Raw genomic sequence first — 15,533 nt, forward strand, 5'->3', positions numbered from 1 at the left:
ATGTTGTCAAACTTTTATTCCGAGTTTCCCAAGACAGACAGCAGTAGCTCTATTTAGATGTCTTAATGGATATGACTGTTTGCGAGACCACCTCTACAGAATTGGAATGGTGGATTTCCCAAACTGTCTTTTGTCTGACTCCAATCAGCCTATTATTTCTGAATAGTTTAATAATTTTATTGCACTTTCTCAGCAAGAAGACATTGTTAAAAATTACTGGAGAGCCCATAAACTAATGGCTTAAGTGCTAATGTTTGGCATTTGTGAAATAAATATGATGTTGTCAATGAGTTGCATGAGTAATAATGCCCACTGATCGTATAGAGAAGTTTTAAGCCCATCTAGAGCTTGGTGAAAGGATTGGAAGACAGGATGAAAGGATAGCCAGGATTATCTTAGGAGAGATTCCTACACATGCTCAACAGGATTATGGTCAGAAGAACATGTTGGGCATTTTATTTGGACTATAGTTCTTTCCTCCAGAAATTGGTGCATGAGGTGAGCACTGTGATGGTGTGCATTATCTGCTTACAAAATAAATGTACTGCCAACTGTGGCAGCTTAGAGCTGAACAATAATGTTAAAAACAGAGCCTTAAAAACTTCCCACAGAATTATCGTGCGAGAAAAGTATGCTACACTTCAACTTTTGGTTCAAGCTTAGGACTTTTCGAAACATGAAGAGAGAAACTGTGTTTTTAATAATCGGTGGACAGATACTGTATTAAGACTAATGTTGCAACTGTTAATTATGTTTAACATATTGTTTCACTAAGATGTGCCCTCTTCATTTTTAGATTACTTGTTTGAATGCAGTTCATTGCATGAGGAGAGCAGTCATCCTGGGAAGAAAAGGTTGGCTCAACTTTGATATTTCTATTGAAATAATAAAAGCCTAAACAAATTAAAAAATTACTGCATTTTATGTCATATGATATAATTTGAAATATGTTTGAACCCCAAATAAGTATTTAAATTTGAATTAAGCATATAAATGCAAAGTAGACTAAGCAAGACAGCCATGGAACTATTAATATTGCATATATGAAAATGTTCAAAATTAAGGGCATGAGTTACTAAACTTTATTGACAGACTGAAGCTGAAATTGCAAAAACAGAAGTAACTGCCACAGATCATGAAATTGAGCTTTATAGAACAATTAAAGAAGAAATTTGAAAGTTTTAAATTGACAGATATCAAAATAGAAAAGTTAGTAGATCCCAAAGATCGTGATAAAGGACTTGAATCCGCCGAAGTATAGGGAGAAAAAATCATGACTTGGAGATTCAAAGCAAACAAGAGGTCTGAATTGATTCTTATAACTCTCCCAATTCATCACTTAATTTGGATGTAAATTCTCAGCAAACGTTTAATGGGAAGTTACCTATAACAACAATTGCAAAATTTTATAAATGATTGGCTTACACTCTGGAACTCATTCGAAACATCATGTAATAAGTAAATTATTTATAAGAAAATTGAATTATTTATAAGCCCATCCAGCCAAAACTGCTCTAGAAACTATAAAAGGTTTTTCTATTTCAAGCAAAAATTATATATATATTTAAAAAAAAGTTTCTTTTCTTGAATGAAGATTCAGAAGAAAAGCAGTTTTGATAAACATCCACATTAATCAATTAGAAACATCCAGACTAAAATATTCAAATAATGGAGTGAATTTTCATAAATTGTTTGATAAGATTCAAATTAATATTAGAATCTTAAGAGTTGTTAAGTGTATTGTCAACAACCTTTAGCACATTATTACATCCTATAATCTTAAAAGCACTACCAATTTAATAAAGAATTAAGAGCAGGGGTGTTTGTGGGACTCCAATAAATCCCCTGAAACTTTTACGGACTCACTACTGACATTTTGGAATTCGAGGGGGGGGGAGAGATATGAAAGATTACAATTATGAAGTACTGAATGACCTAATTATAAAAGTTCAATGAATTACTTTTTTTGCAAAATTAATAACCATAAATTTTCAAACATAAACTACTACATTTTATGTAAATATTTTAAATTACCTGAATTAATTCTTTAAAAAAAATTATCTAATTTCTGCTGCTTTTTTTTATTTTCTGATGTTTGTGGGCTTGTCTTTCTTTTGTGGTGAACTTCATAATTGCAGGAAGGTTGACTTTTATTTTCCTCATTTACAGTTGAAGAAATTTCCTCGAGAACTGCACATGCAGAGGTAGAAGCAGTTTGCTTTTCTGCTAATGTAGACATTTATAGGTGACTCATCTGAAATACATGTTTTTAAGTCCTCTTGATATGTTTTCCAACTTCTGTACATATTCAGTAAGAGATCTTTGTGAATTGGATCAGTCATTGGATTTTTTGAGCCATATTTTTCACATGAGGTTTCTTTAGAAGCCATTAAATCATATTTAATAGTCTGCACTGCATCTAGGGAATCAATCTTAAGAGAGGTTCTATAGTCAGTGACAAGTGAATGCACTTTCCACTAATGGGCCATGGAAGCAGCTAAGGCATGCTTTGACCAATTTAGCCAATGTAGGATACTTATAATCATTTGTGAAATCATCTTTTAAATTAAAAACTTTAGACCAATATTTATCAATTGTACACTTGACTTGATTTCCACTTTCATCAGATGTGTAGAGCATTTCTTTGGTGATATCAATATCACTCTGGTATAACCTTATTTCAGCTTCTACTTTTGACTTTTCATTATCACTAAAAATATGGGACATAAAAGATGATAATTTTTCAAAAGCTAATATTGTACTGGTTTTACCTCTTAGCTCTGGATCTAATGATGTAAAACTAATTAGATATGAATTTTTAAGGGATAATTTCTGTTTCATATGCTGTGCTGTATTAGTATAAGCTTTCATCAGAGAAATTTGGAATTCTTTTGCTATTGGATGATTTTTTGATAATTTCTTCAGGAGAGTGGAAGCTTCTGCACCAGTAAATATTACTTTGCTAGGTAGATGGAATTCTGGATTTGTGATATCAACCTTTAATAAATCATTATAAGATATGCACTCTATATTTTCTGGCTTCATAAAAAAAGAGAAAAATTTTGCCATCAATTTATAAATACTGGAATGTATTAAATGAAGCATTGGTTTTTTTGTTTCAAATAATTTAATATATGTGTTGAACTCTGGTAATACTGCTGAATATAATGCCATATGCAATAAAGTTTTGTTTTGCATAACAAATAACCCATGTAGTATTCTTTTTTCCCGAGCTAAAGCATCCTTTGTGAGTTGTTGGGAATGCAAGCAAGAATACACCCCTTCAACAATTTTTTTCTGAGCTGCAGAAATATTTCTTTTATTGCATACAGTTTCAACATAAGAAAAATAATCCCCTTTATCAGTTTTATCCAAGTAGTGAAAATAAAATGCAATAAGAGCATTCCACAGATCCCACAGATGTGACATGTGTCACCATCAATATCTAATAAGTGGGGTGCTTTGTTTGATCGTAGTCTGGTTTCAACACCCTTTTTTTTTTCCACGCATGGTGTTACATGAGTCCATTAATACACTAATTAAGTTTGCCCATGGAATATTATTATCTTCAATAGTATTAACAACTGCTTTAAAAACAGCTTCTGAATTGCAAGAGTCCATCTTTAGAGATGCAAAATGATGAACTACAACTTCATTTTGATTGTTGTCATAAAACTGCACCAATATTGCCAGTATACTTTCTTGAGCATTCCTAGTACTTTCATCCAAATTTAGAGAAAATGAAGTCTCCTTTAAAGTTTTAATGATATTTTCCTTAATAGTTTTTGCGAGCCCATGTTTCATCTTATAACATGCAGTAGTCCTGGACATTTCCAACGAGTTTAGCGCCGTCTGATCGCGGCTCAACTGTTTGCAGAGTTCAATTAAATTGGGAGCTACATTGAAAGAAAGAGAATTCTTGGCGATAAACAAAGTTATTAATACCTTTTGGCGTGCTTTTCTTGTCACTATATCCAATGGCCGAGCATCAGTCTCCAGTAAGTCATCAGTATTTTTTGAATTAGCATAATTACTTAAAGTCATTGAATGTCTAATGCACTTTGAATATTTTATGTGCGTTACAGTTTTAGAATGATTTGTGAAAGCCTTGAATCCTTCCCCACCATACTTCAGCAGTGAGTTACAAAAAACACAATATGCTTGTCCAGCAACATTTATTTTCTTGCACCTTGTGCCGATGGTATCCCCATTACCATCTCTCCGTTCAATCCAATTCCACCTAAATGCATTCCGGACCGGACACCTTCTTCTAACTGTATAATATCACTATTTATATCGAGAAATTTCATAGTGAAATTCTCTTGCGTACATAAATAAAAAAAATATTTCAATAAACGAAACGAAAAATTTACACGTGCATCAATAAATGAAACGAAAATTTTACACAGCGGAGAAAAAAAAGTTGAGAAGCGATCAATGACAAATAGTTAATACGGCGAAAAATCCCCCTTCTCTACTTATTGGCATCACGCCAGGAGAGATAAGACCTTTGAACCCAGAGTCAAGTGATCGCACATCTGGTCGAACGAAGTCTCTCCCTTTTTTTTTCTGCCGCGCCTACTTGCCGAAAAGAATCTAGAAGAGAATGTCCGAGAACCAGGGGAATGAGTCATAACTCGCAATAAGGAAAGAACAAAATAGAAGTTTTTCTCCCCTTTTCACGCATTATCACTGCCTTTGGAGAAAGAAAGGAAAAGTTTTCACCACACACACTGACCTTGCGTTTTCTGCTTTCAAAGCAAACAAAATTACACAGATCAAAATAAATAATTCATTATTATTCCTACTTCCTTTTGAACGACTATCCCCGGAATTTCCGGGCATCGAAGTTCAAAATCTCCGGAGCACAAACACTCCTGTTGGAGATAAGTATTATATTAATGATCTGATTGGCTTTTTGCACAAAAAGTTAACAGCTAAAAAAAAAAAAAAAAAAAAAAAAACAGAGTTGCACTTTTATAACTTACCAAACCTTTGCATCCAAAGGCATTTAATTCCTGACTGACTGATCTGCGATTAGAAAAGCAAAAAGAGAAAACAGGCCCAGTGAAAGCTTCTGAGTTATTAGAAAACAATTTGGCCTTGAAATCTAAACTTTGTATCTTCTGTAGAAAGGAATCCTATTTGGTCGAAGACTGTTTATATGGAAAGGGTTTGTCAATTGAAAACAAGAAATCGCTGCTAATTAAAAATGGTATTTGCTTCCAGTGTTTGTAAGCTGCTCATATTTCATCCAAGTATTTATCGAAGGTGAAGTGCAGCATTCGCAGAAAAAGACAGAAATAATGTGTTACCTGGAGAAAAACCAATTTACCAATAATGCCATAATGAATGAGGTAAATGAAGTAACTCAGAACACTGTTCCTTTGCATAATAATAGTTTAAGTGAAATTTATCTTCAAACCTTGATAATGTATATTAAGGAAAACAATTTGAAATATCTTATAAGGGTAAGTGTAGGCATGGGTAGTCAAACCAGCTATTTATCCAAATCTGCTGCTAAAAAGGTGAAATTAAAGGAATTAAGAGAAATATCTGTCAAGCATGGTTTATTTGGAGGAATTGTACATACAGGAAAGCACTAAAATTACTGCATTAAGCTAGCATGTGTAGATGGAAGCTTTAAGTGTGAATTAGAGGTTTTAGACGAAAATAAAATTTGTGCTTCTATTCCTAAGTTAAATGATTCTCAATGCTTGAACCAGTTAAAAGATCTTGGGCTTTTACTAAGCAATATGGCTATAAATGATAAATCCTGTTTGTACGAAAATAATTTGGATGAAGTTCATTTGCTTATTATATCTGATTATGCAGCAAAATTATTAACATCTTTCAGGAGGTTTAATTGTTCTTCACATATTCTTGGGGGGGGGCAGTAATGGATAAATTTGAGAACAAAAAATATGTTTGCAAACAGTTCAAGTATTGTTACTTCATGTAAATAATATAAAGACTGAAGATCTCTGGAATTTAGATAATTTCGGCATTAAATCTAGCTGCGAAAAATGCACTAAAACAGGAACCCTTGCTATAAAACATTTCAGGGAATTTCTTAGATATTAATGGCAGATAACAGGTCCATTTGCTCTGGTTTAGAGGATATCCTCTTTTACCTGATAATAAAGAGTCAGCTGAAAAAAGGCTTCAGAGCACGGTGAAAGTTCTTAAATCAAAGAATCTATTATAATGATATCAACAATTATTCAATTAATGGGAAAAAAGAAGGTATCATTCAGGAAGTTGGTCAGTTAAGTGTAAAAAAAATATGGCTGTACATTATCTGCCACACACAGCAATATTTAAAGAAAGTTCCACCACTAAAGTTCATCTTGCGTTTCATGGCTCAGCTAGAAATGGAAACTCTGTATCATTGAATGAACACATCGAAAAGGGCCCCTACCTAATTGAGATTACTCCAACAAATTTAAATTTGATTAGACATGGAAAGATTGGAGTTATTGCATATATCAAGCAAGCTACTTAAATAAGCCTCAATGAAAATGATAGAGATGTTTTATGGTTTATGTAGTACTGACCAATTTGTAGCTCAACCTGCATTTAAATTCTGATAAACAAGCTGGCTGCTTGGTAGTTTTCATGGTTTTTTCCATGTATAACCTGAAAGAGAACAGGTTCCTCTCAAAAAGTCTTTTCTCAGGGAAATAGCCCTCAAATGCTTTGCCACAATCTGAATAATATAAATAATCTCAGTCCTTTAGCCAGTATATACTGCTGCAATATATTTAATATAGGAAAAACTAAATGTTCACTTTCAGTTACTTACTAGCAATAGGTACAGAAGCTGATCTGGCCATCACATCATTTAAAGAATTTCCATTATTTTGTTTAACTCTATAAAAACAAATACAAATGATTTAAAATATTTTTATACAGTAATGGAAATTACAATCAAGTGGTCAAACAAGAAGTATCCTGAGTGACACACGATTATTTCAGGCTCAGAAACCTAAATTTTCAGGAATATACTATAAGACTGATTAATAAATTTATTTCTCAATTCAGATTTTGAAGTGACCACATTAATAATATCTGGAAATAAAAATACAGTTCTACAAATTTTGATACAATTAACTTTAGAATTAATATATTAATATATGTAATTTGACAACAATGACTACAGAAATTTACTGCACATGTATTTTTACTGAGTTGACAATAATTACCAAGCAGAATTAGTTTAATTTCTGCCTGATAATATTCAGATTTGTATGACTTGCAAAAAGAATAGTACATTGAAATTTAAGTCATTTTACATTCTCTGCTCTGGAGTAAGAATAAATCTGCAATATGGAATGGAAAAGTAACTTTACGACACAAATTTCACAAAACTGGAAAAGAAGCAGTATTGATTTCACAGTGTTTGCACTTTTGAAATGCTGAAAGTATTCAATAATATAATTTTGGAAGTCTTACATTTTATTGTAGAAATTATTATATAATTTAAAATGTTCAACTATTGCTTATTATTTTACTTTATCTTAAAATATAAACTTCAACCATATGTACTCCACAACAGAAAAGTTTTGGTGATAAAAAGAAAGAAAAATTATTTGCTCATTTTAACAGAAAAGAGAGAAATCATCTGAAAATAAAATACAAACAATATGTTACCAAATTAAACACTTAATATACTGTTTATCATTGCAAGATATATCATTGCTATATCATTTCAAGATGCCATCTCTGCTATGGAATAGTCACCAAAAAGGTGTAAAACTTAGTTAGCTATAATGAACAGGCAGGTATAAGCCTGATCATCATACATACTCTACAAAGATTATAAATCTATACACCCTCCAGCCCAAAATGTAGGGCTTTCTAATAATTATCTGCATCCAAGGTGTCAACATCGATAGAATTTTTGAGTTTTAAGCATATTTTCGAATATACCCATGGTAGTCAACCCATACATGCAAGCACCACATGTGTTTTGCTTTTTAAATGATTATACTAGTGATGGTCAAGAAAGCCATAAGCATTAAAAATAATCATTTAAAAAACTGATAATCACCTAAAAAATAATACAATTTCATTTATCGAGATTTGAAATTTTCCATACAATTTTTGGGGTTACAAACACATGTTTGAACAGTTGATGATCAATAGGTATCAAACACGTAATATGAATAGTTGATGAGCTGAAAGCTAATAATCTCTTTCACCTTTTATGAAGAGGTTGAGTTATAATATTAGAACTCAAATGACCTGGTTTTTCAACAAATGGTGCAAATGATAAGGGGAACATTCCCCCAAAGCTGAAATTAAAAGTAAACAAACAAAAAAGTGTAATTGCTATGTGGAGGTTCAACACAAAACTTGTTATATTGTATTATATCAGTTACATATCTTATTAGTTTTTTAATAATGAAATATTTAAAATCCTTGAATGTCTCATTAACCAGATTTAGTTAGATTCAGAGGAACATATCAAGTCTTCATGATTAGAGGTAAAATCTCCATTCGATTTGTTATTTGTTCAGCCTGACGAGATTGCTAAATTCAGTGTAGTGTGTTTATGAATAACTTTAATGTAAAATAAATTTATGTAATTATTCTGTGAATTTTAGGTAATTTTCTCAGACTTGCAAGTTTTAATTTTTTCAGTAAATATCAGCTGACTTTATAAGTCTCAGATTTTTTTTTTCTACAGTCTTTTAATTTCTATTACAAATGTTAGAATACTTTTCCCCGTTTTAATTCTGTCTTCATTAGAATCCGCAATAAAAAACCCTTCTTTTTTTTTTCCAAGTCTAAAGGGGCTTTCTCCATGAAGGACTGTTGTTTTCGTTTTGCGATTTTGTATTGAAAACTTTAAAAGGCTGTATCACTTTTCAGATCGTTGCCACCAAATACTATCGCCCTATATTACATTTGAAGAAATTAAATAGCGAAGAATCTGCATAAATGTATGTATGTTTCTCGCATTGTGATAAAACAACAGTACCTATAGCCATCCAATTTTGAACAATGTAATCCTACTGCAAATATAGGCATCTGAAAGCCCAAATTTGAAATTTGGAGTTTGTTTTATTATCGATTTCATATTTTGTAAAACTTTAACGAATTTTTGATTAACAAACTCAACAATTTCAAAGCGATCAATGGCAACACTTTACGGGGGGGGGGGACCTTTTTATCTCCAGCGGACGGAACTGTGTATGGGAAATTCTAAAGATATGCTCATTTTAAAATTATTTTGCGACATTGCTGTTGAACTGAATTTTATGGTTTAATTACAAAGAACATGATATTTAATAAATAAAGGTAACACACAAAATGTAAAAAAAAGCCTCTTTGGACGTAATTTAAAGTCTGAAAACTTTCAGATATTTTATTTTTATTTTATTTATTTTTGTTGTTGTTGTCACATATTTCCTTGGTATTAGGCCAAAACAAAAATGCTGGAAAGAAAAAGGTATCTCAACACAAATATAGTTTGTTGCCTCATGCATTCCTATTGTTACAACAGCACAATTTATTTATTTATGAGATCTATTAAGTCATGAATCAAAGCTTGATTCAAATAAATCACTACACAATGGGTGATTAGAATAATATCATAAGAGAGGTATGAGCCAATTCCTTTTTATTTCATCCTAAAATTATAACTGATGGATTAAAAAAATAGTTTAACTGTTAAGAATATATCTCTCTCTCCAGTTTTGATAATACTCTAGGATTTTTGAAAATTTTCCTCTCCCACCATGCCACTTATAAGGACTTTTAGTTCATCAGGTATCATAAAGTATTTTAAATGCTTCCATACAGCACAGATGCTATACACCTACAAACATCCCTATCTTCTTAGGGATTCGAAGCCAAGACCAACAATATAGCAGCCAGTGATGTATATAGCTTAACCTCCATTAATGAACACTCCACTTCAGCAGACATTTTTCATTAATGAATAATTCTTGGACTTCTAGACCTTTGAGATAGCAGACCAATACACATCAAGATAAAAAACAGAAACCTTGGTTCCGGAAGTGACCCCTTATGGAAGGTTTAATTGTAGAAATTTTAGTTTAAAAGTATATGGTATAATACTTATTTTAGTAATATAGTAAGTTAATTGCATTATTACTTTGTATTTGGTATATAACAAAACACTTAACATACAAAAATGCATGTCGTTTAGTCTTAGATCATGAAAGTTTCACAAATATCAGGATTTCCTCATACAAATTCTCCCTTGTGATAACATTACTTCCTTTTACAAAGATGATAAAAGAACATTTTACTTAACTGATGAATGGTTCTTCATTATTAAAAGGGTTAGTACTATAATGGTTGGCTATCAGTATTATAAGTAAAAAAAAAAAAAAAACTGAAAGCATTTAGATTTTACATTATGCCCAAAGGTACTTTTTTTAAACTTTCGTGTTATATTTATTTATTAAATGTTCTTTGCACTTAAACGATAAAATTCAATTCAGCAGGAATATCGTAAAATAATTTTTAAATGAGCATATTGTTATGAAATGTCAAGCCACAGTAAGGATAGGTTTCCCGCAAAGCAGGTTTAGGGTTGCCGGAAAATGACAAGGGAAAGTAGGGTTGCCATATTTGGCGAAAAACCACCCATTTGGCGACAAAATTGGCAATATGCCATAGACGGATGGAGAACCTTCTGGACTGAATTCTTACCGGTTTGGCCCAGAATGTTCCCGAAGGCAAGTTAAAAGATATATAAACTCTGCTGGTATGCAGAGAGTCAGTTAATAGTCAGTCAGCGAGTGTCTCGTAGTCTAGTGCCGAGTTGGTCGTTGAATGCATCGAGAGAGTATCTTAGTGTTTTACGAGTTAGTGTATCGTTGAGTATTTATCTTAGAGAGTGCTGAGCTCTGAGAACAACCGAACCAAGTCAGAATCTGAACTCTAGTGTACTGTCAAGTGCATCGCAAGTTGCAGCATGGAGAGTCTCGAGAGTATGTAGAGATCTGAGAACGAATGAACAGAGTCGGGAACTGTACTCTGGTGCTTTGCCGTGAAGCGGTCTTCACCGTTATAGCTTGAAGGCCGTGTCGCTGATTGTTTCAGCGTGTTTATAGTAGTTCTTCGACGACTGTAAACATGATTTTGGAGCTGTCTTGAATAATACTGGCTAATAAATTGTGTTTAGATACTTTATCAAGTGTTGTTGTTATTCAGTCCAAATCCACAAGCTTATATGCACACCCACACCCACAACAACAACAACAACAACAAAGTTTTGAATTTCCTATAAACAGTCGCTGGAGGTAAAAATGTTTCCCCCCCCCAATACAGTTTTGCCATTGCTCACTTTGAAAGAGTTGAGTTTGTTAATCAAAAATTCATTGAAGTGTTACAGAATATGAAATCAATAAAACAAATTTCAAATTCCAAATTAGGGCTTCCAGATGCCCATATTCTGCAGAAGATTACTTTATTCAAAATTTGATGGCTCTAAGTACCGTTATTTTATCACAATGTGAGAAACATAGATACATTTATGCAGATCCTTCATTATTTAATTTCTTTAAATATAACACAAGGCAATAATATTTGGTGGCAACAATTTGAAAAGTGAACCAACATTTAAAGTTTCCAATGCAAAATGCCAAAACGAAATTAATAGCCCTTCAGGCTAATAAATAAATAAAATAATTAAAAAAATCCTTAAAGCTTGATTAGTCTGCAAAAAGTAAATTAATCATAATCAATATTACTTTAGTCTAATGATGCCCAAGTATTGGATTGCATGACTCATGAGTTCTTCTGTGGCCTGCAAGCTAAGCTAATAAAATTAATTATTGTTCATTAAAATTCTAATCTTGTGTATATTTGCATATTTCTAACCATCTTAGGATTATCTTCACATAAAAATTACGTGAAATTTATACCATTAGAATCTTGAAATAAAAGATGTTCATTATTGAAGGTCATCTACCTAAATATTTGCCACACATAACATAATGTGCTGGCCATGTCTCCCCGTTCAGGATATTAAAGTTCTCTCAAAGCTGCCTCTACTTCAGTGTAATGCAAGTTAAGTTATTACATTATGAAAAGGATATATACAAAGAATGTAGTATTATCTAAATTCTACAACTCAAGATATTTAAAAATTATTGGCAAACACTTTACTAATTTTTATCAAACTAAAAAAAACTGGACCAAATTATCTGCTCTTCCCCCCAAAAAAATTACAGTTATATATGCAGAAAATAGAGTTAACCTTTTTAGTAGTAACACAGGCTTAGCTAACTTCTGAATAGAAGATGCTGACTGAAAATTAGAATCTACACCTAAAATCAAAATAAAGTAATTAGCAATTGAACATAGCAAAAAATTAAATAGATTAAGACAAAGTAAATATTCATCTAATTGAAATTTAAAATCTATTTACAACTTCATTTTTCTTTTCCACTAATTTCAATATTACAAGATCTTCTTTCTTTATTTTTATTTATTTATTTTTTTTTCTAAAGCAAGAGTCTCTCTCCTATCACCAGGATGCATTTTAATTCAATTTCTTTACTTTTTGCTCAGTTCTTCTAAAAAGTGGCTCTTATTTTCATACTACAACCATTTTTACATACCATATTCTCCTATGTATAAGCTGCAGCCTTAATTTTTACCTTTAATTAAGAAAAAAAAAAAAATCCTCGAGGATGAGCCGCGGATAGCCTATCTACAATCTATTTTTTTTTTGCATTTTGGAGGTGTGAAAGTTGCTAAAATACTATGTAATGTTTATTCAAAAACAATGGACTTTATAATACTCAATCAGTAAATATGTACTGCTGTGATGTAATATGTTTGCATGTACCTGTTTTTAATCATTCACATATTTAAGTCATATATCTAATTTTTATCTTTCTCTCTCTCTCTCTCTTTTTTTTTTTTTTTTTTTTTTTTTTTTTGTGTGTGTGTGTGAAAAAAGTGTGGCTAATACATGAAAATGTATGGTATTTAACAGAATTATGAAGTTAAAATATTTTGAACAGTATACACTTAAGGGATACATTGCAGGTAATTTTGTTAAGCAATAAAAGTTAAGTGTTCCTTAAGCCACTTAGTCATTCCTCCCCCCCCCATTAAGCAGTTAGGAATTTTCTTGTTCTAAAAACTGTGTTGAATTTCTCATTAATATTTTATGAATAGCTGTGCACATTTATAGTATCAAATTTCCATGCTCTTTAATATCAACATAATATTTATCTATTTATTTATTATGTTTGTCACAAACTGCATATTAGCCATTTTCTTCTTCATAAATATGCTGCACACCATATTTATTTATGATTCAATATATGGATAAATGTTCTCTTTTTTTACTGGTATGACAGGTGGGATGGGCCATAAACCTTCCTTAGAATCTTCTATGCCACTGCCTCTTTGGATAGAATTTTATAAATGGTGATTTTAATAATATTAAAGCCACTATCAAAACAGTACAACTATCAAAGAGTGGGCATTCCTCTGACTCATTTTTCCATTAGTTTACAGCTAAAAATTCTAAATGTTAAAATGAATTTATTTTGTGAACATGACCAGCAAATTTTATGTGGTAATTTTAATGGTTTTGATAATACAGTACCCGAAATCCCAATGTCCAATATCCCAAATGCTGTAAAATCTGGACCTCTGGATTATGAAATTTTTTCTGTGCTTTAACTATGTGCATTTAATATTTTTCCATATCAAAATATGCAGAGAGACCCGATTCTTAATTTCCCTTCCTCACAAAATACAATAATTCCATACTGAAGAAACAAACATTTATTAGCATAAATCTGTATGATAAATTATTTGGCTCTATAGCCACCTTTTTGTCTGGCAAGCATCTCAAACAAAAAATTCTGCACCAAAACATCTTTGATTTTACACCTACTGAATAATTTACATCTCTGATACCAACCTTGCAAATCAATATTTATTGTTTTTTGCTTTTATCACCATATAATTATCAAGACATGGCAGTTTGAGAAATGACTGAAGTAGCTATATTTACTAAATTTTTTAAAAAAATTAAAAAAAATATTAGTAATTGAATATGAAACAGTATGGTAACCTTTTATGTTGATATTCCGCTTGGCAATGATTACAGACTTCAACTAACTGCATTGTGAAGTGTCAAATGTGTTGAAGAGGAAAAAATAAACAAAAATTTCTTTTCATATGCAAAAAACAGATTTTGTAAATGACCCTCACAGGCTAAAAGATTACATTTAGGGCTGTTTGAGAACTGAAAATAAATTATTTTTATTCGTATAAGCCCAGGAAGGGTGCTAGAGTTGGTGCGACTGAACTGGGTGGCAGAATTTTTAGAATTTAGAACGAGCAACAAAAATTAAGGAATGGTAAAGTCTTCAGAATATAGGGATTATCTACCTTATTCGTAACATCTATCTCGCTAGAATCTTCCTTAAAGCTTCAACTTTGTTAATTAACTTAATTAATGTAGACATAACTCCGCTACACTCCTTTCAAATTTCAAACAAAACATCAAAACAAATCCTACCTTCACTTCGTGCAAAATTCCACAAATTCCCAAACAAAGCTTGAAACTAAACCACTAGAATCCACAGCTTCCAAGACTGACTCTTCCTTATTTGGTGGCTCCAAAAAATGTGAAGTATGATCCTTCGAAATTGCTCCACATTTTAAATAAATACATTTAATTACATTATATTACATAGTACAGTTGCATAGCAAATACACGTTACACAGCTCTTCACACTACATTCTCAAAACCCACGCCAACTCTGGCTCAAATTGAAACTTTTCTCACATAGTTGAGGAGTGCTACAATGTCCTCTATTGAGAGATCTCAACACCCACCCTTTTTTTTTTTTTGCACGGTGTAAATTATTGAAAGGAATGTTTAAAGCAAACAAATATGTATTGCTTTTTTTATTTGTAATTTCTTTGTAAAAAGGTCATAATTGTTTATAATTTCTACATGTCATTTTACTAGATTTAAAATGACGATCTAATATCAGTAAAAACCCCAAATCTGGAATCACCAAAGTCTCCATGACCCCAGATCTTGAACTTTGTACCATATCACTTTTTCCCATATTTCATATAATTTGCTGTTATACTTACATCACTCCAGTGATCCGTAGTAGATGCACAGATGCTAACTGATGTTTTTTCAGTCTCAAAAAATACTTGAAGTCTAACTTCACTAGCAAAAAACGAAGATTTTAATTAACAAAAGTTTAATCAGACCCATTCTTATATATGCTGCTGAGACCTGGGCAATGACAGAAAAAGCTAAAAGTATCATTTCTGTCTTTGAAAGAAAAAATTTGAGAAGTATTTTTGGTGGCATAAAATGTAACAGTATCTGGAGAAGAAGAACTAACTCTGAACTCTATAAATCCTTTAAAGAATTAGATATAGTAAAATATATAAGGATTCAGAGAATTAAATGGGCAGGACACCTGTGCAGAATGGATGGAAATTGAGTAACTAAAGAGGTCTTCTCTGCCAGACCATTTGGCACCCGAAAAAGAGGG

General features: G+C 31.7%; 1 protein-coding gene across 6 annotated transcripts in view; it reads right to left on the reverse strand.

Moving 5' to 3' along the window:
* The window catches only part of LOC118196521 (AP-5 complex subunit beta-1-like), a 178,415-nt gene that overhangs the window by 36,994 nt on the left and 125,888 nt on the right, over positions 1–15,533 (reverse strand). For 5 of the 6 annotated variants that reach the window (XR_015041764.1, XM_085819161.1, XM_085819163.1 and 2 more), the window contains 2 exons: positions 12,242–12,311; positions 6,806–6,873 (listed from right to left, as the gene is read on the reverse strand). The exons of the other annotated variant lie outside the window; for it this stretch is intronic. Coding sequence is in view for 4 of the 5 variants with exons in the window: in XM_085819161.1 (XP_085675287.1) it covers positions 6,806–6,873; positions 12,242–12,311 (138 nt within the window). In the remaining variant the exon portion in view is untranslated. The remainder of the gene's footprint in view (positions 1–6,805; positions 6,874–12,241; positions 12,312–15,533) is intronic. 6 annotated transcript variants of the gene reach the window in all.

The sequence above is a fragment of the Stegodyphus dumicola genome, chromosome 6, assembly GCF_044657685.1.
Source record: "Stegodyphus dumicola isolate Sdum_Otavi_A_Nest chromosome 6, ASM4465768v1".
NCBI lineage: Eukaryota > Metazoa > Arthropoda > Arachnida > Araneae > Eresidae > Stegodyphus > Stegodyphus dumicola.